At 40.0% G+C, this 27,714-nt stretch overlaps 1 protein-coding gene across 1 annotated transcript; it reads right to left on the reverse strand.

Moving 5' to 3' along the window:
• Nucleotides 1–1,049: 1,049 nt before the first annotated feature.
• Nucleotides 1,050–27,498, reverse strand: LOC102792432 (pyridoxal kinase-like). Its single transcript, XM_087849969.1, has 11 exons — nt 26,927–27,498; nt 18,437–18,491; nt 13,901–14,005; nt 13,365–13,448; nt 10,966–11,000; nt 10,484–10,569; nt 7,956–8,001; nt 7,722–7,833; nt 7,508–7,644; nt 6,058–6,124; nt 1,050–5,688 (listed from the first exon to the last, which is right to left on the reverse strand). The coding sequence occupies exons 1-11, from the start codon at nt 27,005–27,007 to the stop codon at nt 5,573–5,575; spliced, it is 924 nt and encodes a 307-aa protein (XP_087706095.1). The 5' UTR covers nt 27,008–27,498; the 3' UTR covers nt 1,050–5,572.
• Between the last annotated feature and the right edge of the window lie 216 nt (nt 27,499–27,714).

The raw sequence follows: 27,714 nt of genomic DNA on the forward strand, positions 1-27,714 counted from the left end.
TTTCACCATATTTACTGCCTCATGAGGCTGACAATGCAATCACATGGTGGACATTGTAAGCTTTAATCCAACTTATGACAACAACTCATGTCTGAGAAGGTTGAGGTGTGGAGACCAACTGAAACAGCACAAAGTCACTCAATGTGTTGCATATCACACAGATAAATGTCAAAATAAAATTCATTAAAATACGGAAGCATGTCCTCATTTTGTATGTCCAATAAAACCTAAGGAAGAAACAGATTGTAAATAATGAGACTGATCCAGCCTTTGTACTTCTTAATCTCTCTTTATTGCATTAGAACATACATTTCTCATATATATCTATATATATATATATATTTATAAATGTGAATTTGTACACTACAATCTTTTATTGTAACATGTTAGAAAATACTCGTAACGCTCCAAAAACATAGCACTAAAAACAGTTACCAAACAATGATTATTACATTTCCTCATTTTGTTTTGGCCGCCGGGAACAGAAGGAAACAAAAAAAGATGGTGGAGTTGAACCTGTGGATGTAGAGGAGGAGAGGACCACTGTGGCACAAGCAGGTGGGCTGTTGCAGTTTTTAATGGCAGCCAATTCATAACTAAACAGAGATGGACGAGGGGAGGCTGGGGTGTGAGGGCGGGAGAGCATGGATCGCCACGCAGGAATGAGTCACATGACCACGTAAGCCAGAGACAGAGAGGCAAAGGAGCCAATCACACAGGGTTTCACTTCAGTGAAACATTCAGAATCCTCACCGGCCGTCTGATCTGCAGTTAACTTTAAAAACGTGACACACAGGTGTAAACCTCAATGTTTTGGATGGTCTGAGCCTCCAGTTTGGTCTCATGTCAAACAGTTAAATTCAATAAACTCGAGACTTCACTGGCGACAAATACATAAAATGGTGTATTTCAACACAAACTAACATTTTTAAAAAATCTAAAATCTAATGATAATAACCAGATTCAGTGAACAAAAACCCCTCAAAACTCTAAAAACCTCAAAAGATTAGCAACACCTGCTGCCTTCAAAATCCAACCCCTGTACAGTTACCGTGAACAAGCAGCCAGAGACCAAACCTGCGTCTTTTGTTTTTCTAACCAAGTCAAAATTCAACGGAGGAATCTGAAGCAGTTGGACTTACTGAAAGCAGCGTGAGCAGGACGGACAGCAACAACATGGACACTGAGGCACGTTGAGAACAGGGAACAGTGGAAACAGTGAAAGCACAGTTTAACCATCTAACGAACACGCACACGGCAAGGCTAAGGTTTAAAAACTAGCGATACGGACAGAACTGGCACTGCAGGGGTTTGCACAGGTTTGGAGGATGTAAAGGAAGAAGAAGCAAAGTGAGGCATCAAGGGAACGTTTAGGATTCAGTTCCCTCTCCGAGCAGTCCTCTAAATGTTCAGGTTAAGGGAGTGATTGTCCTCTTGAACACACCTCTCCTCCCCTCCTCATCTTAACCAAAGCGTTCCTTGTCTTTTTTAACCTCCCCCTCCTCTTCATCCCACAACATTTGGCAGATTTTCTTTCCATGTATTTGCTCTTTCATTTTTACATGCGCGGACACACATACACACGAAACCCTGTTACCATAAACGACATTTACACACACATACACGCACTCTCCCACGAGCAAAGACACAACGGGTGGATGCGTTTAGATCCAGTGTTACAGCGGTCGGGTTTGTTAGCAGAGCTGAGAGACGGTTGGCAAAATGCACAGACTCCTCAAGTCTGTTACTGATATGACAATCAGCGCTACAGTGACACATTATAACTGTACTGGTACAAAAGTTTTTTACAAATGAGATCGTTTTTCCCGCCTGTTTGTCCAAGAGGTGCATTCAGATTACCTCTGAGCACAAGTGTACAACACTGCAGTTCCCAAATGATAAATCAATTAGGGCCACATTTATTAACAATCTGAGTTTTAATTAACTGCAAATGTTTGCATGCTTTATTTTGTACCTATTCCTTGTGGGGCTTTGACAAATCTCACAAGGAATGTTGCATTTTTCGGAGGGGAAGACGTTACGATGTATACGCAATTGGTGCAGGTGGAGATCTAGGCAGGCAGGTAAATCACTGACTGCTTTATAATGCAAACTGCAAAGCTCACAAAGTCTCTGCATTCATTTTCTCAGCAGTGCGCATACACACGGCGCTCCATGACATCATAAAGTGACTTTCATTCAGTTGTTTTTTTCTAACTTCTGTCTCATTTTGGATCATTATTAATAAATCTGACCCACAAAAAATACTGTTTTATAAATATTTACTGAATTTTATATTTTTGGGGTTTCATTTTTTTTAGTTGGAATTAAAAGAGTCAATTTTCTGCAATTTTGTAAACCAGACAATAATTCCGCCCCTTGCACCGCTATAAACAAGATAAACATACATTTACCTACATTTAAGACATCTCATGTTTCCTTCCTCCCCTCCTCCTCTCTGTGAGTAGTATTGTGGTATTATGATGTTAGATTCCTAAGGCAGTATCACAGTACAGTCCATAGAGAAACAACAGCAGTACAGAAATACACTGACTTGCCCAGAACCTTACATCCAGCTCAGGTGGATCACTGATGGCTTCTGGCTGTTTTTTTCTCTTTTTTTAAGCCTCTGAATATTTGGTTGCACTTTCCAAAATTGAGGAGAAAAAAAGATTCTGGAGGTGATTTAAAACTGAAATCTCCTTTCTTGTGGTGCCCTTGTAGCGCAGTGGGCTAAGGCACATCCCAAGTTCTTGCGACATCATTGGTTTGAAACCAGCTCATGACCACTGTCGCCATTTGCTCTCCTCTCACCCTTCCCATCACGTTCCACTGTGGAAAAGCTACAGGTTATAATACCACCACTGGTTTTGGTTATAACAGATATTAATGTAATTGAAAAGCTGATACTGTGATTTTGAAACCCTGACATTTGACTTTATATCCCATTATCGTCTTTTTGTGCAACTAAAAATTAGAGTCATTTTTGGGGCGCATTTATTGTTAATCACTTAAAAAAATTGTTTATATTGCGATAGTTGTAAGATGATGATTTAACTGAAACTGTTTGAACAGGTTAAGCTGTACTAACGACTTAACTGTATTAGTTTAGTGCAAAACTAATCTTTCGTTTCAAGATTCAACTCACAGCATTTGGTTGAAATTCGACCTACTTTTACTGCACCCACAACAAACAGAACTATTTCTACATAACACACCTGATGACTACTTGTAAACATAAAGGTAACAGGAAGTCGTATGCACATGCACAGACTAATTCAGGTTTCTGGTACAGATTAAGACGTGACAGAGACCACAGTGGAGTGTGATGGGAATCAAAAGCTCATTTTTAAAAATAAAAGGTTACAGAGCTTGTAGATGTTATCAATACGACTCGAGGCTTCCAGTAAATTCAGTGGCTCAACTTTCAGATATAGAGTTCTGGGCGAGAGCTGGGCCGGCAGCCGTCCGGCGTGACGTGGGTTGGTTCTGGCACTGAGGTGGCCGATTTCTGAGTGGTCTACAATCAGCTGGGGACAGCTCAGGCAGCTCGGGTTGCCCATTTTTTTCATGTTGTGCTAAGATGAAAAAGGTTCAACTATACACTATGATTTTTAGACAGTTACTATCAGGTGACAACAACTAGAGGCACTGAAGCGTCTGCGAGTGCCACAACCAACCCGGACGTCTCCTGTTTGAGTGATATTGTAGTGCGTGTAGTCTATAGTACAGTAGCATCAACACAATGGTCCAATAGACAGATCAGATAGAAGATATCATACAGATGGTCCAATACAGTTATAGTACAACATCTATACATTGTGCGTTTTTTTTTTTTTTGTTTGTTTTCTCATATTTTTCAAGAGATCTCAGGGGTTAAACTTGGTCACCATTACATCACTGCTGTAAGACGGGTAAGGGATTAAAAGAGTGGTGGGCAGAGCCATAGAAAAACAGTGTTTGATCTTTAGAGTCTTGCAACTTGGCGTCAGGTGTGGAGAACCACTTCTAGAGTGCAACACTGTCAGAAATAAACAGAATATGCCAGTTTAACAGGGTGGCAGTAATAGAGCAATAAAGTAGGCAAGTTTAATAATTTTGAGGTAGAGTTTTGGAGAACTTGTTCAGTGGTTCCACAAAGAGACTTTAGTTGGGCAGCCTGCCCGGTTATAATTTGCAACTCATTTTTCAATTTTTATCCGTGGACAACTGCCTCGCTCTTTGGATGAAAGGTAAGTCACTCCTAACCCTGACCCTCTAAGCCTTTCTTCCTCTATCAGCCGGCTTACTCGCCACATCCAGGATCCGTGATATGTTCCGTGTAGGTTCATAAGTTCTATTACTCAACTACATCCACCAAAAAGATCTCGTCCCACAGTCACGCGTACTCCAAGTCAGCTGTTGACAGTAATTCTTGTTCTGCTCTGAAAATCAGCTTCGACCCAGAGGTCTGCCGTATCCTTGGCAACACTGTTTTCTCACATCAAGAGGGACCCGGAGTTGACTCCATGCAGGAAGCCCCATGCGGAGTTTACATGTCTTTACTTGTTGGGAAAGGTTTATGTTATCCATCTAGTCCCAGTAAACTCAGATACTCTCACATCATTTCCTAATTAAATAATTTTTAATAAATAATCAGAACCTGCAGCAGGTGGTGAACTCACTGCAGAGCAGAACAAGGATGACCTGTGGATGCAGCTGATTATTGCTATTTACTATGAAAATGTTTGTATTCTTTATTGTTTTTTTTATTTTTTAAGAAAGCATGGGTGCACCTATTTTCATGTGCACGTACACATGACCCTTACTAACACCACAAATACAGTCTAACTCTGTGCGAGAGCTGTTATTCAGCAGCTGGGTCACTGTGAATAGACTGACGTGCATCCAAATACACTGACATCACTATTCAGTGTGGCAAAAAACCAGGCCAGACTGAAGACAAACCACAGAAACTAAACCCGCGATCAAGTTATCCATGAGAACTTTTTGATAAGACTTACTAATAAGTCTTATGAAACTTAAAAAAGGTAAAATATTATTTTAAACCAGAGGTAAGACTATTAACTTATCCTAGCAGCACTCCAAGGACAAAACCTCTCCCATGTTTTCTATAACAGTTATGAATTTTGCCCAGATCTCAGTTTACCAGCCAAATCAATTCCACTGTCGTGCAGATGATTGAATACTGGATGATCACTCTCATTAACCTTAACAAATGACATTTTGTGCTTGTGGAAGCTCACTATCTGAGTCATCCGGAGAGCCCTAAAAATTTCTAAAGAGCTGCTGCAAAGTCCTCTCGGATACCCTGACCAAACCTTCTGTCTATCCATGGCTCTGGTTCCAAAACAGGGTTAAGGGTTAAGTTCGGGATCAGGACACTGAGGACTTCAAAGGGTTAAAGGACTAAAGGGTTTACAATACTAAGGTGTTTAAGGAGTCTGGATGATGAGTTATTGAAGTTAGGCAATGACAGTCAAGGTTTACAGTAATGAGAGATTTACCGAGATACAGGAGCTGAGAGATTTATGGGTGGAGAGGTTAGTATGAGTCTTATGGGCGGGCAACGTTAGGATATGACTGTGGCCTCCGTAACTATGGCAGGATCTTCTATGTCAGCTTTACTTTGGACCATCCGCAGCTCCAGCTGGGGCGGACTGGGCCTCCGACCAGGACCTGCTAACTCTGAGGGCGAGAGGGGCAGGTAAGGGTCACACAAAATTCAATTAACCCGCAAAGTTTGGAGTCTGAAGACAGGTGTCATGAACAAACTGCCGTTCATGCAACGCATTTAAAAGCAGTTATGCAGGAGAAGCCAGTAACTGATAACAACAGGAGCAGAAATCCAGACCCACAGATGTGAGCTATCAATCAGCTGCTGTAAGAAATGCAGGTAAGAAATATTACTGCTAGTTTTTATTTTTACCACTAAAAATGTGAAACTCTAAAGTAAGACGCTGTTTAAACTGATTTAATATAATTGTTTGTGTTTTTGTTCATGAAATTCAAACAAGGAAAGCTTTAGGCGCTGATAACTAGTTCTGTTATTCTCACCATGAGCGTAGGATATGGTCCTCTGGATAACGTGATGCATCACTGAAAACGTTTTCTCACAGGCCGTCTGAGAGACAGAAAAGAAAAGAAAACGTCTGACCCTGGAGGATGAGGTCATAGTGCACCAATCCGATGAGTGCTGAAAAAGCATCAGGTAGAAGTCTCGTTCCTCCCCCTGATGCTCAGCCTTCGGACTTAGAAAGTTTGGACTCACCAACTGCTGAAAACTGTTTAGCTTTTACCACCAGTGAGTATCCACCACATGGATTAAGTTAACATTCGCTCTCTGGGGTGAGATCACAAAGGGCACAGTGTAAGTGAATGGGCCTTCCAGGGAGTGATCTAAAACTAGCAGCAGTGCCTGACAGGAAAGCCAAATCTAAGGGGTTTGAATTTTATGTTTTTTATGTGATTACCCCTCTCACACAGCATTATTGTTGCATGAGCTTATGTTATAGTCTTTTTTTAACAATCTTTTTATTGTTTTTGTAACAGCATAAAAAGATTTGTTTTCACAGTAATATGCAGCAGTAGTAAGACCCCCCCTGTTCTCTCCCAAACATACATCAAGTAAAAACACCTGAAATATGCAAACAGTAGTACAGTGTGTGGCATTTATACACACTGAAAGAAACAACAACAAACAAACAAAAACTAAATAGAAATAGCTAGCACAAACTAAATAATCTTCACCTTATCCACACTTCTGTCCGATGTTTGCTTCTTTTATAAACCTTCCAAATATCATCAAAATATGTTAACTTGTCTTTGAGAAAATAAGTTATCCGTTCCATTGCCATACATTGTGCCAAAGAATTTATCCAAGCACCAAGAGCAGGAAAACCTGATTTTTTCCAGTTTAATGCAGTTATACGTTTTGCCTGTAATATACAATAACCCATAAACTTAATTTGATGAGCTCTTGGTTTAAGATTTTTAGATGTTATAGTCTTCTCCATTACTGCCACCTACTAGACTGTAGTGGAGTATTTCATTATATAGTCGTGTCCAGAAAAAGTTGGTAAAAATGGTAAATGGCCTGTATTTGTATAGCGCTTTACTTAGCTCCTAAGGACCCATTCACACACTGGTGATGGCAGCTACATTGTAGCCACAGCTGCTCTGATTTCGCACAGACAGAGACGAGGCTGCCGAACACTGGCCCCACCGGGCCCTCTGACCACCACCAGTAGGCAACGGGTGAAGTGTCTTGCCCAAGGACACAACGACCAAGACTGTCGGAGCCGGGGCTCGAACCGGCAACCTTCCGATTACAAGACAAACTGCCAACTCTTGAGCCACGATCGCCCCAAAAAGCAGAACCGTTGCTCTTGGTTTTAGTCAGAGGACTAATTCATCAAATCTCTGCAGGTCTTTTAATCTGTTCCTATTCCTATTACTTTGGACTGAGCTCCAAACAGTTTTTCTGTGTTTGTTTGTGAGTGTGTACCTTTAGGTCAGTGGGGTAGTGATGTGTCCACGCTAGCAACATAGCAGCAAACAAGTCTCCAGTTCCTACAAAGACAGCATCCACTTTGGGAACTTCTAATCGCACTCTCTGTGTTGTCCTGCTGCCATCTGGACGAACTGAACAGCACAACAGACACACAACAGGTTAAATTCCTGTATTAATGTCAAACTACATTCCTAATCCTGTCGCCTACCATGACGCTGGCTGCCCAATGACACCAGGAAGCGGTCTCCCAGTCTAGAGGGAAGATCAGAGGACGTAATAACCACTGTGTCTGGGCCCATCGCATGGAGGAGGTCCATTACCTACAATCAGAACATGAGATACAGAAGTATGAAGCTGGAAAAGGCAAAAAGACAAGCTCAACTGTTACAGCAAGAACTAATGTTCATGTAGACAAGAAAAACAGGATAAGTAGATATGTTACCTCTACAGCGTCTTTCTCTGTGCTGATGTTTTTCCCCGTCAATAATCTAAAACACAAGCAAACAATCACAACAGCTGCAAAATAAATAACGTGTGAAAACAGTTGCAACAAAGACCGTAAAGACACTAAATCAAGAGTCTTTCATGAAGAGAAAAACCTGATTCAGTCTGATTCTGCAGGCATACAGACAAACCAGCAGGTGGAGTAACGTCACAATAAAGCTGTGACAGATGTGAGATTCTTAAACTGCTTAATATTACTGCAAAAAAGAGGCTGCAAGGGTTAAAAAACCTTCACATGTGACTGTGGAGATCATAAAAACGTCATTTAAAACCTAAGCAGCAGATGTTACACTTTTAATTTATAACAAAGAATCTGATGGCTTCATCTGTTAGGTCCACTGAGTCCGTACAACTGTAAAGGAGGTAAAAATAAGACTTTAAATCTTACCACGTTAAATGACTTAGTGCAGAAAATCGTTTTCTTATAGAGACACTAATATACATTCAAAAAGGTTTTCAAATAGTTTCATGTTTATTAATGTGATGAGAAAACAAACAGAACGCGAATGACATAATGCAAAATATTAGAACTGGGCTTCAACCACCATCTTTACTTTTCCACAGAATAATGAGCAGGTCGACTAACAAGAGGTTCAATTTAGCAGTTTCCATCAAAATTCTTCAAATTCCAAATTCTTCAAATTATGTATTTTAAAGACCATTATATATAGCTTCAAGCAAAAACTGTACCTAATGTTAGCTGTTAGGCTATTACGCTGCTTTACAGGATGCACTAATCACTCTGCCTGGGTCCTTCCATAAAACAGTTTGAACAGACTAGGAAAAAAAGATCAAAGCAACTGTCAGAATTTTTTTTCTTCTGTTGCTGAGCTGACAAATTATTTTCGACTTAATCAATCATTACTGTACTTGAATGGCACTAACTGTATTCTGCGCTCTCCTGCTGGTATAACCTTTGAACTGGAGCGTGAATCAGACTTAATCTTGTTCCAAATACAGCAAAGCTCTAATGATGCAATCTCACTGTGTGATCTCAGGGTAAAGAGGAGTGACAGAAGAAAGGATCCATCTTTATTTACACAACCACTATTTATAAAGAAATATTTAGAGAGGAAATAAGTAACTGATTAAAATAATGTATTTTCAAAGAACTCAAGTCATCTTGGATTAACTTAAATTAAGAGTATAAAAGAGATTCTCAGGTAGTGTGTAAGGAAAAATTAACAAGAAAGATAAGAGAGGATACAAGGGGAGCAAAGATGTATTTTTGGGACCACAAAATGAAAGTATTAGGTAACATAAGTGGCATTACATAAAGACCGTTTGCACCAATATACTCAGAAAATCAGAACAACTACAAAACCATTCAGGGAGAGTTTGTCTCAGACATGAGCAGAGGACCGTTGTAAAGACTCTCTCACAGAAGGAAACCAGGCAATAAATAAATAAAATGAAATAAAAACACATCCAGCTGGCTTTATGAGACCTACTTGCTCACATTACTACATTAAATTACATTATTATTACTTTGCAGATTAAACTTAACTTGGGGATCAGGGTTCGGAATTAAGCTGTGATGATTAAACTTATCTGTAAGAGGATTGGGAATGCATTCATGTCAATGAATGTTCTTACTAGGGAACTAAAGTAATGCATTCACTTCCTGTTTAAAAGGAGTTCTTCCTTCCTGCTGTCACCAAGGGCTGCTCATTGGTGACCATATGATCAACATCTAGTTTTTACCTTGCAATATAAAGCACATTGAGACAATTGGCACTATATAAATAAAACTAAGCTCTGGCAATAATATAAGGCTTTGTTATTGTCATGGTTCTCAAGATCTGGAGAGGTCGTGGTGTGTGTATTTTTTGTCTTAGCCTCTCCCACCAGGGCGGAACTGGACCTTGATTCCCCGCCTCTGAACCCGCCCTGAACACGCACCTGTGGCTCATTCACACTGATCCTGGCAGACTACTTAAGATGGCAAGAGAGGCTGCTTCCTCGCTGGATCGTCACACTACCTAGCGTCAGTGTAGCCTAGCCCATGAACGTGTTCCCTTTGATCTCCTAGAGTTTCCTCCTGACATTGTTTTTTCTCTGTGTACAGGCCTTCTAGACTCCCTGCCCGTCTTCCCTGCCGTCTGGATTTCTGTGGATGTGTGTGAGTGAGCGTGAGCTTTTTGGTGTGGACATTTGGAGTGAGTTACGGATCAAGTTGAAGAAGAGCGTGTGTGTACCCCCGTCTTGGACCTTCCCTTCGGACCCCGCCCTACTCCCTGGAGCCCCGTGTTATCTGTTCCACTGTATATATGTATATATTCTCACTTGGTGTCACATTGCAAATAAACCCTCACCTTCTCTCTAAACTTCAGAGTCCTGTGAGTGAGTCCTCTGCCTACTAATCTGTGACAGTTATGCAGTGATATTAGTCTACTAACCAGAAGGTGAATGAACAGATGGTCACAGAGTTGTCAAATTGTCAAGACTGAAAACACTTTTACTTACTCAGCCTCAAACTGGTTAGGAGTGATGATGTCAGCAACAGGAACCACCTTGTTCTTATAGACGGGATAAAGATTCTGAGGAACATACTGTGGAAACAGAGTCACACAAACACACTTCATCTGTGGGCTGAGTTAATACAAAGCTTTTCTCTGATGTTTGTTTTCATGCTTTTACATGATCAACACAGACTGTCCGCATAATGTAATACATACACAATATAGACACAAACACACACACAGTAGATATATATACACACACAGAGTGAGTCACTGTGTATATGTAATACTGTCAGATCACAATAATCCCTCTGTCATGAGAAATTAGTCTTGTAACACACCCACAGAACACGAACACAAATATATATATTTGTATAAACACACACACACTAAATCCCACCCACACAAAACTGAAAGGCACAAAATTCCTTCTTAAAAACAACAGACACACATACAACAGGGTACACGAATAATCAGTAATCTCACCATAGATCCATGATCTCCGAGGACGGGGTCACACACTGAAACGACAAAAAGATACTGAGAGTGAGAGCACACCAGCAATCAGCGCATTACATAAACACACTGCAGTGATGGGAGGCATGAAAGTGGATTTGGAGATGAGCGCATCCAAGCTGGGAATGAGACTGACAGAAAAACCTATTATCCATTTTTAAAGTATTAAACAGAAGACCTGGAGACCCTGCTTTGGGCTATACTGTTTATTACATATCAGTTTAGGAAATGACCAATTTAATACTTTTTCTCATTATTGGAGCCTCTGCTGTGGTGAAGGCAAAAATGTAAGTTTAGTTCTTAAGGTAGAGTTGGACATCAGGTCTTGAAAGGTAACTATGCTATAACTCTGGAACTGATCTGATCAAACATCCATCCATACATCCTCTTAACCACTTATCCAATCAGACTTTTATCCAATCCCCACTCTCCACACAAAAAAGTCACATTGAAATATTTCCATGTGTTTCTAACTGCAGTAAAAAATGTACAACCTGTTACTGGGAAGTAGGGCTGCCACAAACGATTATTTTGATAGTCGACTAGTCACCGATTATTTTTGCATTAGTCGACTAATCAGATCATCATCCATTGGACATAAAACATATAGATTATTGCACCAGCAGCATCTGCTCTTATATAACTGTCATTAGCTTACAGCTTTAAGTGTTTCAGGTATGTGCTAACTAAAATAAAGACAAGATGATAGTTTATTAAATTTTAATGAAATTTACTGATTGTTTTGGTGAAGTTTAATAAACTCCTTGCTATCTAAAATATAACAGGACAGCATCTCACACTTCTGATCAGCTGTCTGCTTGATGTTTATTCAGCTGTGTAAAAACTATAACTTTAATCTCAGCCACACAGATTTACTCAGGAACAAATAAAATACTAAAAAAAGCCAAACAATAACATTTTTAAGTTATCTAAGTGACTTACATATCATGTTTAAACTGAGTAGTGAAAGAGGAGTCCGGTGTTCTCACGGCTCTAGTTAGCCTTGCCCCCGGCTAGCTATCGAGCTAGCGGGTAACAGACGTCTCCGAAAACGTAGGAGCGCTTTTGAAAATATGTGGCGTCTTGATAAACTGAGCAGATATTTGAAGTTTACACAGCTACATTCTCGCCTAAAAATATGTTAAACATTTATTTTGTGACCCAGAAAGAATAATAAGAGTAATATTAAAACTAACTAGCTGCCGCCATTGCTGGAAACTGAGCTGGGCTGCGCTATGAAGTCTGGGACACAGCTTCTTCTTCTTCGGGGTTTAACGGTAGCTGGCATCCTTGTACGTGCAGTGCTGCCATCTTCTGTTTCAGTCCGTTATTACACTCTTAAATCCTGCTACTTATTCCTGCGTCTTTTGTGATCTTACAAAGCTTCAAACGACGCGTCGACTATTAAATCAGTCGTAATCGTGACTAGTCGACTAATTGTGGCAGCCCTACTGGGAAGATGTTGATGAAATAATGAACTAATAAGGCAGAGATTAAACATCCACTAATGTTCTGATATGACAAATAAATATGTGTAATACAGCCAGAAACATGTATACAATTACTCTCACTTCCATAAAACACCCATTCTGTCTTACAGTCACTGCTCTCCTATGTTATTAAAGTATAACAACACTCAAAAGCATCTCGCAGCAGCAGCAGCATGTAACAGAGGATCTTCTATAAGTGCTTAGGTAAACACATTCTGCAAAACCCAATGTTTGCTTATTATTTTGAGCAGAGGCAGTAAGTCTCACTGTATATCTACTATTACAGTGTCCACAGGCAAAACTGCAACAGTCAAACTGAGTGGTGTGACATGAGAAAAAAAGCCTTCTGGCTACAGAGTCATCCCTGGAGTGAAGTGGATCTATTTTGAATAAGCTGGTTAAATAATAAATGCCTTTGCTGCCTCACCAAAAATGTGTTTAAACTCTGATAACGAAGGCTTGGATGACTCCCTGTAATGTAAAAGCATTCAGCCCAGGAGCCAAACCTCTCATCTTGATAAATCTGAGACTGACCTGTGGAAGGACGCTGCGGTTGTTTTTGTCCCTCCCACTCTGTCCTCCACCACATCTACCACTCTAAAAGAAACCTGTTTTTCCTCTGAATTATTTACTTAAGTTTAAGTTGAAATCCCCATTAAAAAGACACTTTTCTTAAAATTAATTAAAAGTATGACCAAAATAATCTGATTACAGTTTATGCCATAACTGAGCAGCTCTACTAACCGCAAGAATTTCCAAAAGATAACAAAGGTTACAGCTTTTTTGCAGCCAAATGCTCAGTCACAGCAGTGGATCTGTTGTTGCATTTAATGTGATTCTTGTGCCCTCCTCACTCTGTGAAACCATGTGTTTGCTTACCGTACACCAGGTTGGGGTTGGCTCTCTTTAGCTCCTGAACAATATCCACCACCATCTCCAAGAAGGACGTGTCTCTGGTATACCCTGCAGACATCACACACACACAAGGAAGAGACAGAGCAGAGAAATTATTATAGGCTGTGTATGAAAAGATTTATAACTAACTATACTTTTTGATTTCTGTTAAAAACTGTTTTAAACTTAAACTGCTCTGTATGTCAATAATGGCACCCAGTTGAACTTAAACTTACTTAAATCCAAACTGATTCTCAGATTTACCTTAAAATGTTTTTACAGAAGAAAATTGTGACTTCTTATCTCTTTTTTCCTGTGGTCAAAATTGATCTACTGCTTTGATAACATTATCTACATTTGGCACACAAGTACATGATGCTAAAAAAAGTAAGAAGACTGCAAGGAACTTATTTAAATTTAACCTCAGGGGGATCTAAAAATCAACTCTGATTAAACTAAATTAAACTGTCCAGATATTTGCATTTTGAGCAGCGGTCCAAGTGAAAAAGTGGGACACCCACCTGTTAAAACATAGTCATAGTGGTGTACGTTGTTCAGTTTAATCCCCTCATAAAGAACGTGGAGCTCATCTGCTGTCAAGACCTGACCTTTCCAGTGAGAATATCCTTCAGAAAGCACAGGAGAGATGTTACTGTGTTTGCTGTGAAGAGACCGATGGATAAAACACACTTCTCCTGCAGGGAAATGTGAGCTTTTCAACCAATTCACAAAAAGTAAATCAAAGAAAGTTTAAATGAGAATCAAACATGACGCGATGTGATTAGAAAACTGTACAATGATACTTTAATTAGTCGAGCCTCTCTCTGTGTGAGTTTGCTCCAGTCCCTCTTTCAGTTTACTTCCTGTTTTATTCTGAAGGTCAGACTCTCGTGTAGTTTTCTTTCCTCCTTTATTATTTGTATTTTTCAATGTTTGCTTAGGCTTAACTGTTCCCTATTATTCCTCCCTTCCTGTCTGTGTCTATGCCCTCAGTCTTTTTCAGGGTTTTCTACCCACATTTCATAATATCTAATGTTTCATTATATCACATCTTATTCACTGACATATCAAGATTTTACATTTAATATCTTGTTTCAATTAAACCTTGCAAACATCATCCAAAGGATAAGACAAACACCCTGATCATAAATTCCTGAGAAGGTCTTTGTGCCCCAGACATGTCTTTACCACAAGCCAGAATTTTAATCTAATTGCATGAAGAACGCACACACATACATGCACACACACACACACACACACAGCAGGCCTGATACCTGCAGACACAGTATCTGGTTAGACAGGGACAGAGTGGAGGCTAGCAGCAGGACAAATACGTACATGCTCCACTACACACACACACACACACACACTGTGTTTGTGTGTTGCCTCAGCATGTGCTGAACACTGTATACAGGTGTGCATGTATGTGAAGTGGCCACAAGCATATAAGCCAGTGTGGAGGGTGTCTGTCTGCACATGACAGGTTTGCTGCAAGCTGGTGACGTCGTGGCTCCAGGTGAGTCACAGCCAGGTCACGTGGTTGTGGTGGGGGTTCTGGTTGCTAAGCAACAAGCCAGGAGAAAGCCAAAGGGGGCTAAGAAAAGAGATGAGCAGTCAGAGTGGTGTGTGCGTGAGAGGGAGGGTAAAATGAAGGCTGGCCTTCAGATAAGAGCTGCTTCTGACGTCATCGCACGCTGCTGTCGCAATTTCCCAACGCTGCTGTTTACTGCTGCGTCGCATGGCCGCTCCCAGCGTCTCTCTCTCTCCATCATCTCTCTCTTTGATTCATTTTCTCTCCTCTCTCCAGTTTTTTTCCTCTCCGTTCACCTTCTCTGCCCCTCTACCCAGCCGCTCTTCTCTCCCTTTTCAGATGAAAACGTCTTCTTCAATATGTCACACCAAATTACACACTCTCCTCTGAGAAATTGCAAATGTAAGATCTGATTAAAGTCTGAGGCATTTCTACGTTAAGGTAGGTCACTCAAACAGAATCCCACAATTGATGTGAGGACTTTTTCTTCTCTTCTCCACAACACACCGTCCTCAGCTGTATCACTCACTGCAAGTGGATTGATAATAACAGTGAGCTTATAACCTGTGATTAGATTACTCACTCCTGGCTTTAACTCGTCCCCAAGGGTTTAAATTGAACTCCAGTAATTCTCTAAGACAAGAAATGCAAGAAAAAACAAATTTCAGAAGGACTGCGAGGAAAATTCTGGAGTTGGCTCAACTTTTCCTGCAAAACTATCCAATGTCATCCGGAAAGTGATAATGAAAAAGGTGACACTGATGCAGTAATTTATGGTAAAGGAGCTCCAGCCTGTACTGAGTGTATAAGAGAACATACTATTCAGAAGTTGGACATTTCTCTTTTGTAAATTATTTTTTGTATGTCCTATAGGGCTGCCACAAACAATTATTTTGATAGTCGACTAGTCACCGATTATTTTTGCGATTAGTTAACTAATCAGATCATCATCCATTGGACGTAAAACATACAGCTTATTGCACCAGCAGCATCTGCTCTTATATAACTATCATTAGCTTACAGCTTTAAGTGTTTAAGGTCTGTGCTAACTAAAAATAAAGAAAAGATGATAGTTTATTAAATTTTAATGAAATTTGCAGATTGTTTTGGTGAAGTTTAATTAACTCCTTGCTATCTAAAATATAACAGGACACCGTAGTATATTCTCCAGCATCTCACACTTCTGATAATCAGCTGTTTGCTTGATGTTTATTCAGCTGTGTAAAAACTATAACTTTAATCTCAGCCAAACCGATTTACTCAGAAACAAATAAAATACTAAAAAAAAGCCAAACAATAACATTTTTAAGTTATCTATGTGACTTATTTATGTTTAACCTGAGTAGCGAAAGACAGCGGTGGGTTTGAAAACGATTTGCCGGAGTCCGGTGTTCTCACGGCTCTATTGAGCCTAGCTCCTGGCTAGCTATCGAGCTAGTGGCTAACAGAAGTCTCCGAAAACGTCGGAGCGCTTTTGAAAATATGTGGTGTCTTGATAAACTGAGCAGATATTTGAGGTTTACACAGCTACATTCTCGCCTGAAAATATGTTAAACGTTTATTTTGTGACCCAGAAAGAATAATAAGAGTAATATTAAAACTAACTAGCTGCCGCCATTGTTGGAAACTGAGCTGGGCTGCGCTATGAATTCTGGGACAGAGCTTCTTCTTCTTCGGGGTTTAACGGCAGCTGGCATCCTTGTACATGCAGTGCTGCCCTCTTCTGTTTCAATCCGTTATTACACTCTTAAATCCTGCTACTTATTCCTGCGTCTTTTGGGATCTTACAAAGCTTCAAACGAAACGTCGACTATTAAATTAGTAATCAACGATTTTGATAGTCGACATAATCGTGACTAATCGACTAATCGTGGCAGCCCTAATGTCCTATGAAATATTCTAAAGAGAAACCGGATTTCTGATTTTCGTGAGCTATAAGTGATAGTTACTTTAATTAAACCCAAAAAAGGCTTCAAAATTTTCACTGTGAGATTTCACTATATATGCACCAATAGGACCCAAAAGCAGGACACAGAAAAAGGTAAAGAAACAGAAGATAGACATTAAATAGCTATTTACAAAAATCAATCTTAGCGGGTTTTTTGAACCAGCTAACACAAAGAAAGCCTAGCTAAGTTGAATCTAACCTCTCAGGTACATAAACTTTCTTTAAAGCTCACATGTCTGTCATGAAACGTGACCTAGGCAGTAGTTGAAAATACTGAAAAAGGCTGCAACAGGCAAATATAAATACCATCATCTGCTGCTGCTACATTTAAGCTCCAGGCTCACCCACAAGACACTTATCCTACAAAAACTCCTACAATTATGTTTAGCCTCAGTCTGCAACATCACCACAGGTCACTTTCACTGTTTTTAAGCTCACTATTATCTGTGTCGATAACAACTCCGTACAAAACAATCTGAGGCTGACTTCAAAGCAGTTCACTCGTCAATCAGACTTTCAGCTTACAGCTAAGTCAGCAGTAACCGTATGGAATCGGATCACTTGCATTAAACCATAAAACGAGGGGGTCACACTGTCTTTTAGGTCACGTGAAATCAGATATGCAGATAAATTAGTTTACCACCCACAAACAAAACCAAACCTTTGTTATGATCTACTATTTCTTGACTCCACTATGAAGCAACAAGCAACAGCTGGACAAACATGTTTATTTTCACAGCTGATTCATTCTTCAGGTTCAGTTAGCTTGGATTCCATGAAGTGGGGCCACACATCAGTGCGACAAAGGAGACACGGTGCAGATTATTCACTCAGTCTGGCAATCAGATCCAAATATTATGGCTAAATGTGACAGAGAGATGATGCAGACAGCCCAGAGGCGATGTCTGCATCGTCTCTATAACAAGATGCATCATCACTGCAATCATACAAGTTCCTTCAAATCAAATTAGTTCTGTCACAAGTACGGCTTTGCAGAAATTTTACACATCTTTTTCAATTATACTGATTAGATTTTAAACTTTGAGAGTCATCAATAAACTTTCATAATTATTTAACCCCTTAACATACAGCTAATAAGCTTAAGGATGTAAAAAAGGAAACAGTTTTACTGGAGAGCCGATTAAGCAACTTCAGATTTTCACGGCTCATAACAAAAAATCTCATAAAAGTATAAAAATGAATTTTTCATGAAATGGGATCTTTAGATGATTCTTCTTAAAGAGAATAGAGATGATAGAGATCAGCAGCATCGTGTCCAATAAGAGAGAGACAGAGATGGAGCTTGTATAAAATGTGAATGGCGTTCATCTCCCTGCAGCTATATCAGTGTTTCCAAGCTGTTCTGGTGTCTGAGCATGCAGCCGCTGACCTCCACGGAAACTCATTTATCTGTCGAGTCGTCAGCCTCGGCACGGTCGCTGCCTCAAAGGGAACCGTGTCTGTTAACACTCGCCAACACCTCATCACGACACCGAGGGAACTGACTCACACACACCCACCCACACAAAGCAGGCACGCACAAACTGAGAGATACACAGGCTAAGTCAGTGGCCTGACCTGTATGGTTGGAGAACTGGACGGAGTTGATTGAGTCCACCTCAAACCCTAAAAGCTGAAAACAGAAGACACAGAAAGAAAACAGTTGTCAGAAGATATCAGGAGAACACTTTTACAGCTCGGCTGTGTTTTAAAGACTTCGTTTGGAGTCTCAGGCTGCTGCTGTGTCTCAGGTACCACAAGGAGTTCACTGGTGATGATGTGTGAGGCACCAGGTTATGACATTAGTGAGATATACTTATTCCTAACAAAGCTTTCATCTTTTCAAAGACTGAGAGCATTATGTCTTAACTGGAACGTTGCTGGAATATTGATGCTTTTATTGTGGAAGAGTTGTACCCTCGGGCAGCACAGTGATGCCCAGTGGTTAGCTTTGTTGCCTAACAGCAAGAAGGTCCTGATCTGGCTTCTCTCACGGTCCAAAGATATGCCGTTAGGGGGGGTTAGGTTAATTGGTGATTCTAAATTGGTCATAGGTCTGAATGTGAGTGTGAATGGCTGTTTGTCAGTCTGTGTTAGCCCTGCGACAGACTGGCAGTGTACTAGAACAATTAGAAATATGGTCATTACATCGTCATGATTCCATCACCATGTTTGGTTTGCATATTAAAATATTTAATCTGAGTTTTCTCCACAAGTAAGGGTTTATTAGTTGCCGCGAAGCAGTAATTGCCCACCTTTGAGCAGTGGGAGAAATTATCTGTGATGACTTAACCAAGTTCATTTTTTTCATGTAAGCAGAACAAGAACAGAAGGGCAGACGCATTGTTTTCTGGGTGAACAGTTTGAGTTTAATGTATAATGTGTTACTTCTCCATTGTGTCAAGTCAACCTCAAAGAGAGGATAGTCATTTGTCATTTTTAATGCAAAGGCTCACTAAAGAGCAGTCCTTCTCAGGTTGACTTTGGCGGTTCAGCTGTAGCTAACTAGATTTGTTTTGTGTTTGTGATATTAAATCAACATAGTAAAGCTGCAAAATAATGAGCTGAAAATACTTTAGTACCGTAAAGTTGAACACGAAAAAGTCAAACTGCAATGGAGGGAAAAAGAAACTCTGTCAGACTTCATTTAACCTTGATGGACATACAGGCATCGTCTAAATGTAACTTCTGCTGAAGTCTGCACACAGATCTGCAAGAAACAGCTCGTGGTGTCCTCGCTCTCTCTGTGTTTCTTAACAGATTTGTTTTTATAAATTACCCCAGAGAGAGAGAGACACCCACACACATGGCTCATCCACGTGCTGAGTTAATTGTTATCTGAATGTCTTTATTTTAATTGAGCTAAAGCTGGCAGAGTGAATGAGGTCTTTGTTCTTTTCAACTGACTGTGACTTTGAGATACAAGAATCCTTTTTCAGAGAAGAGCCCCTCCACCCACCCAGGAACACAGTGTAGATATTAACTTTGACCTTGTACGGGTTTCTGAAAGGTGGAACACTCTATTTATTTCAGCAGCGTGAAGCATTCAGAAAACACGATTAACATGCAGAACAATTCACTGCAGTCACATTACACTCCTGTGCACACAGAACTGGATGAATTATGACTTTTTTTGATATATTAATATTTGCATTATCCTTCAAGGAGAGTCTTTTGTTGTCCTAACTTACAGGACTGTCAGTGATCACGTTACACTTTAAACCTCAAGTGATCGTTGCCTTGCCAAAACATTTAAGACAAATTTCCTAAATAAAGCGAGGTAAATGGCTAAATGTGGCAATGAAAATCCCCAAAAGGGATCAAGCCCACTGTTGTCTGGACATCCTGGTGTCCCTCTCTGTCTCTCTACCTGGAGCCAGTAGTTGCCTTTACAGACGAAAACACCTGCTAGTCTGGGACTAACTTCCTACTGAATGTCCCTGACTCCCCTACCCCAAACACTCTATTTCCCCCTCTTAAAAAACAGTTTTTAATGTTAAAATAATCCAAATTGTAATTACTGACCAAAGCAAATTCGACTGCAGTTTCTCTATAATCAAACAACTGCTGCTGTTTGACTTGTTATTGTATATTTTTAATCTAAATATCATACTAGTATTTTGATTTACTGCAACGTACATGCTGTCCAAGAAGTCTGTGCTTCAGTTCTGATAAACACTCATTTATTTTATGTAACTTTCACAATAAGTTGTTTGCTATTTTGTGAAATACATTATTAGAAAATTAATAAAGAATTGCCCCATAATTTTAACGTTTCATTATCAATGTAAACACTATCCAAACATAATATGCAGAACATTTTGGACTGCATGTACCTAAAAAAACATGGCAGCTTTGAGCATAATGCTACTTTCAATCCTATTCAAGATATAGTAGTAGTGGGTGTGATCAATAAATGCATGATGAGGTTGGATTTCAGCTTCAGTTTTCAAATTTCAGTCAATTCAGAAGTGATTTTGAGCTTCCAGCCTATCACCTCCCGTCTGTTTGGAAACATCTGTTTCTTTGCTGTGACTACACAAACTGTCACCGACATTTATCGCAGCGTGTTCTTTTGGCTCAGCGTGGATCCAAATTGGCCGTTGATGCAAAACCGTGTATTTACAGCGGATGTACATGGGTGTGTCTAAGAATATGTTATTTAGGTCACATCTTGCCGTGCTCTATTCATGGGCCTCAAGTCACTGACAGACTGTTTGCACCGCTGCTGACGGGAAAGCTTTCACTCAAGGCGAGGATCTTAACAGATTAAAAAAAATTAAACGTTTTGCCTTCTTGGAGAAAAGCTTTTGGTAAATTCCCCCTGCGAGGAAGCCCCTTTCACAGCTGACGAAAGACGAGTTCAATTAACGAGTAGCACTTCTGGCTCATCACATCTGAGGCAACACAACAGCTAATTTTACTGCATCGTGACTGAGCTGGCACCATCCTTCTGCAATGACTGTTCAGTTCAGATTGATTTATATAACAGAGTGAGAAATAAAAGTCAGCTTTTCTCCCCTATTTGGAAATGCCCATACCTGTGGGTGCATGTCACTAAAGTCTGATATAACTTAAAAGTTTTATAATAAGGATCACTCATTCCACTTTAACTCCTACACTCTTCTCTTGTGCAGTTACTCTGTACATTATTTTTGAAAGAACTATTCCTTTCCACTTCTGGCACTTAAAATAAATCAAGATTAAAATTTATATGTAATCAATATTTTTTTAATGTTAAAAAAAATCGCTATTTGACATTATGGAGGGTGCCAGTGCCCTTGAATTCTGTTTCTATGTGAAAGCTGAAGCTTTAACTTTAAGGCAGCCTGTCTCCATCTTTTCTGACGTCATTAGGAGGAATCCTGTGGCAGCCAATCAGAGCCCTGCTTTCTCATGTTGCCGTCTCCCGGCTGCTGACATGCCACAGATTCTCCGTCGTGACAGAAGAGAGAGGGATGCCCGGCACGCTCGCTGACATCATCCTCATCACCATCATCATCTTCTTCTCTCTGATCTGTGACACCAGCTGAATCATTGTTACTGTGCATGGTGAGACTTTCTCCTTCATTGACCTGTGGGTTTTCCATTGGAGTCTAAATTTAACACACTGCCCTTTTTTTTAATTAATTAATTTTTGCTTATGTCCACAAGCATCAGCGGTGGTTCATTCACACAGTCTGTCTGCCGCAATCACCATCCAGACACACATATTATACACACTGGCACCATGAGCAGCTCCTAGAAAATGTATGTTCTTGCAGACTCTTGATATTCTAACACAAATGCTGGCTCTCTTAGCAAGGCTTATCAGTGTATTCATAATCGACACCATGTTCAAGCATGAGCGTGTTAATTATTTCACAGGACATTCTGCATTGCAGAACAATATCAATTTTGTAATTGTTTTATCAGATCTGGGACCATATGACTATGATTAGAGATGCTAAGCGGTTAACTGATCACCACCTGGTGAGTTGGATCAGGTGGTAGAGGAGGATAGTGGACAGCCCTGGTGCACCCAAACCTAAACCTATTGTGCAGGTGCACTGAGAGAATCCAGCAGAGGTAGAGGCGCTGGTCCACAAAATCTTCAATTCCCACCTTCAGCAGAACTTCAAAAGCATTACAACGAATATCAGAGACATTGAGACTGAATAGACCATATTTTGTACCTGCCTTGCCGAGAAAACTGCACAGAACTGCAGCCACAAAGTAGTGGGTGCCTGTTATTGTGATAGTCCCTAAACCAGATGGTGAAAGGAGCCATCATGCTCAAGAATGAGTTGTACTGGACTTGGTTACCCTGAGGTATATCAGAGGTAGCTGACAGATACCAGCAAGCCAAGAGTGTGGCTCTGACAGGAGCTGAAGCAAAAACATGCATGTGGGAGGATCTTTGTGAGGCCATGAAAGAGTTTAAGTTGGTTTCAGGCAATTCAAAAGGGGAAAGTAACGCTCCAATCACAAAAACAGACAGGTGAGGTGGTTCAGGTATCTGACTAGGATGCCTCCTGGGCTGAGGTGTTCCAAGCATGCCCTGTCAGGAAGCTCCAGGGTAGACTCCGGGCACAGTGAGTATATCTTTCAGCTGGTCAAGGAATGCCTTGGTATTCCCCCCAAATGAGCTGATGGAGGTGGCTAAAGAGAGGGATCTGAGCATCTCAGCTAAGGCTGCATTACCGTTGTATTATTAAATAATATTAAGGAGAAACTGAAGAAAAAAAACAACCTACAACCCAACAAATTTGTTACCTGTTCAGATGTTTATCATGAATCCAAGACATCAGTCTTGAAAACTTAGGGACAAGTGTCAGTGATCCTACTCACCTAAGCTATAAGCAGCCATAATGACAATTTTTTACAGTACACTTTACATTGCACTAGTTAAGACTGCTTTAGTATTAGCCTTGTATAAACAGGCTTAACCAGGCGTAGTAGTTGAACATTAGTGTCTCTACTGGACTCTGGTGACATGCATCAAAGCCTACAAGTCATTGGGATAACCGCAAAATTCACCCTGGGGTACTGCAAGCTAAAAATAAACCTGAACCTTCTTACAACAAGCTCCAGTCTTTCAGGGTGATGTACTGTACTGTTGGACGATAAAGCCTCACTACCACGACTGACTGCATCACTACTGGCACACTAAAATTATAACCATCCTCAGTGTAATCAAGATAATCACAGGCTCAAAGCAATCCATCATCCTATGTCCTGGTTTAAATGTGCTATACAGTAAATAAATACAATACAATACAATACAATACAACTTTATTTGTATAGCACGTTTAAAAGACCAGCGGTACACCAAAGTGCTTTACAATAAAAACAGGAAAATTAAGACAATAAAGGTGATATAACTGTAAACATCAGAGGTCCTAAAGGAAATGATTTTCACTTTCACTGTCAGTTGATGGCAAGAACACTAGGTCTCTAGGTCTCACATATCAAATTAACTATAAAGGGCCAACTTTAGACTCTAGATTTAAATGGTGCATTATGTGAAACAAAACAGGAAAATTTCTTAGGAAAAAATAAAAAAAATGGCAGATGTACAAAAAAGGCAAATTTAAGATAAAAAATGCCAAGTTCACAAGAAGCAGGGAAACTGACAAGAAAATTGCAAAATGGCATTTCTTAACTTCTGAAGAAGTAAAGTTGGAAAGAAATTAACATACTTGAAATCCTAGTTAGATAAATAACTCTAACAAAATGCTACGAGGACACCAAAATCACATCTTTCCAATGTTGTGATGAGGCAGCCACATTATAATGTGTAATGAAATGATTTTAATTTTACGAATCTGGAAAAAAAAAGTCCTACCTGAGCAATTCAGAACCAGCTGAACATTTGTTATGATCAGCTAACAAATTTTATATATCATATGATATCCAAAGACCATTACAAAAAAATTACTTTCTGAGTTACAGGCTATTAATCTGCCTAGTTTTTTTCTTCTTCAAAACATCTTAAGTACAAGATTCTGCTGCATTAAACTTTCATTTTACATTTATTAAACAGCATGTGGTTTGTTATCAGACAAAACTCTGTCACAGCAAAGTTGTTCCCACTGTTAAATAAGTTGCTCTACAGCCTTTATCATTAGTGTGTGATTAAGACAACTTCCAGCTTCCTTTTACCTCCCTATTGGGCTTGAGTACTGTTAATACTTAACACTATTCAATGATGGTGATAGGACTACTGATGGGATGTAACGTAGTACTTCTGCTCAATTCTTTTGTGTGGTACGTTAATAAACTACTTAGCAATTACTATCATAGTTAGCCCTAAAATCATGGAATCATGGTGTCTAACCAGGTATAGCCATCAAGTACAAAATTATCTTACAATTTTTAGCAAATCTGTGATAATAGTATTTCTGCTGATATAAAAACTCTCTGACTTTTAAGTAAAAGTATAACACAACTGTTTAATTTAATAAAAAAGTACCTCACCCTCATAAGTCTTCAGCAGCTACACCGTAATGTCACATAAAAACATTTCACCAAAACAATTAAATGCAGTTCCCGCTCATGGTGTCGCTTACCACCAATACATTTATTAAACTACAAGGTTCCAGTCCTGTTGACCTTCATCAGGTAGATGATTGTAATTTAACAACCTAAATGTATCAGCAATAAGCATTTTTTCTTTCACCTGTTACACACTCAGGTGAACAGAGATTTTGAATTAATAGCTTGTCCCTAATAAAACTAAAATGAAATATATATTCTACCCGGGATGATGTTTCTTGGGTCAAGCTTTTCAACCAGTTTCCTAAAGCCCTACTTTGCCACACCATGTAACCACATCAGTAAATTACATCCATTTTGCTCTTCCTGACACGTGGAGTACAGCTCCAAGTGTCTTTCCAACTGTGTCCTTGTTGTTATTATAACTACCCTTTCACTAAATTGCTCTCAGTTTCAGACATGTGTGCACTTGTCTTGTGTTTTATCAGGGTACCACTGATATAACATTGTATAACCATGTAAATAAATTTTTCAGTATTACTGTGAATAATGAGACGTGGTGCAGCTAATAGCTTCATATTGATGAAACTCGTTACCTCTACTTTGACCTATTGTAATTATTAATTATCAAGTTGTTCTCCCTGAAAAGCCTTGATCTCAAACAGAGGCCATATTTCTCCAATATCAGCCTCTTTTCAGACTGCAGGCTTATTTGCAGTTCCTACAGTTTCCAAAAGTTGAATGGAAGGCAGAGCCTTGAGCGATCAGGACCCTCTCCTGTGGAAGCAGCTCCCAGTTTGGATTCAGGAGACAAACACTTTTGTTTGTTTCCAGTTCCTGAGCCAATTTCTGCGGGAGGTATTTTCCTGATAAATGGGAGTTCTTTCTTCCCATTGTCACCAAGTTCTTGCACATCATTTGGGGTTTGTTCTGTGGTGTTGTTGGTCTTTCTACTTCTACTACTTCAAATTTTACAAATGATACTCCGCATTGGTTACCTATTATGTTCCAGAATTGAAACTAGAAATATAAAGGTATATTATGCAGTATTATTATAGAAAAGGTACCCAGCAGATGCACTAATGTATCGTATGCTATTCTGCACAAGGAGTACAGTTACTTAAGTTTTATTCTGATCAAAAACTTCTATAGCATTACTTCAGTCAGATTAATACTTTGATTATGACTTTTAGCTGCATCAATATATAAAGGGCTTGAAAATCATGTCCAATCATTTCTTTATTTTAATTCTGGTTCAATATTCACACTTGCTTTCCTTAAGGAAATCTAATGTCAGGGGGTGCAATCCAATTCACAAGGAAGACTTTACAATTGTAGTAAAGCAGGGTATCGTTTATGGATTTTTTTCACTGCGATATTTGTTTTGTAATGACAATAATAGGACATATTATAACTGCACTGATTTTGTATGCAAATCCTCAGGCTGTTAATCACTGTTGGATGATTCATTCAAAAAGTACTGGTAGGCTACACGTTTTTATACAGCTTAAATATACAGCCTCGTGTTTTCTCTCCACGGATTATGATGAAGAACACCTTGCTCCATTATCGGACACCCTCAATGACATGTGTCGCGCCGCAATTTCTCTAGCAGATAACGACTTTCCTCTTCATTTTGTGGCTAAATGTGCAAATAACGAAGACGCTGGTTGAAGAAAAACACCTCTGCTGATTAACATTCCCATCTCTGATAACGATGCACAGGTTTGCGGGGGGAAAAGGTATTATGCACGACACCTGTCGTCGCGGCTGTCCCTCAATATCTGGGCTACTACACAGTTATTTTTAGATTCTCGTTGCACATCTAACATCGCCGTCGATTATGTCCGTTTTTCACTCTCACAGCTGGGAAATTACAACTAACCGGAGCCATAAATAAACGCATCCAAGACTGTACTAACTTTCCACCATCTAATTAGCCATTTACACGTTCCTGTTTGGCGCTGATAAGAGTGCCGCAGTCGGATTTTGTTGGCAAAGGGCAGCGAAACACGTCAGACAGGGTCGTGTCCGATAACGAGCGTCTGGTCGCTCGTTGTCCGAAAACGGGTGCATGCAAATTGTATTTACCTGTAACGGGAAAGAGGCGCTCTTGTTGCCCACATATCCCCGGACTACATGGCTCTGTATGGACAGGACGCGGCATTCCATGGCGGCTCCCGGTCAGCCGAGGAAGAGATGCAGATAAATATTCTCCGTTATTCGACGAGAGTCACGTCTTCACATAACAACACCGGGAAAACAGTTTGAACGCAACGACCGCACCGCCGGTAGGGAAAGGGGAAACGGTAGTTAGCCTACTGGCTAGCGGCTGTGCGCGCGTACGTCTGTGTGAGCGGTGGTTGTAGCCAGAGCCCTTAACGAGTGATGGAGAGCGGTGACGTCGGGAGGTGGAGAGAGGGGTGTCGCGCGGATACGCTAATGATACACACGCGCGCGCACACACAAACAGCGGGAACCGTTTTATTTACGGTAAGCGCTGTGTGTACTTTTTGCAGTGTTGATATTAAAGCCCTTCATGTGTTGACCCGGGCAACCGAACGGTCACGCGCAGCAAGGACAAAATTTACACACATACACGCACGCGCGCTCGCCGTAATTCTACACAGGCATTCTGTGTGACCGCCTAACGACTGACGTCAACACCACTAGCGCATCCCCGTCAGCACAGCTGGATTTGAATGAATGAGCTCTTATTTTTTTTTCTATTTAGTTCTATTTTATTCTATTTTGTATACAGCCGAATTATTATAGATAACATTTTACATTAACTTATTATTCAGATGCAGTGTAAAATAAATGATTAACACGTAAATGGCCAAAGCAAGAGCAAAATTTAGGATTTGGATTTTTTTAGG

Source organism: Neolamprologus brichardi, chromosome 13 (genome assembly GCF_056152115.1).
Source record: "Neolamprologus brichardi isolate AB-2024 chromosome 13, ASM5615211v1, whole genome shotgun sequence".
NCBI classification, from domain to species: domain Eukaryota; kingdom Metazoa; phylum Chordata; class Actinopteri; order Cichliformes; family Cichlidae; genus Neolamprologus; species Neolamprologus brichardi.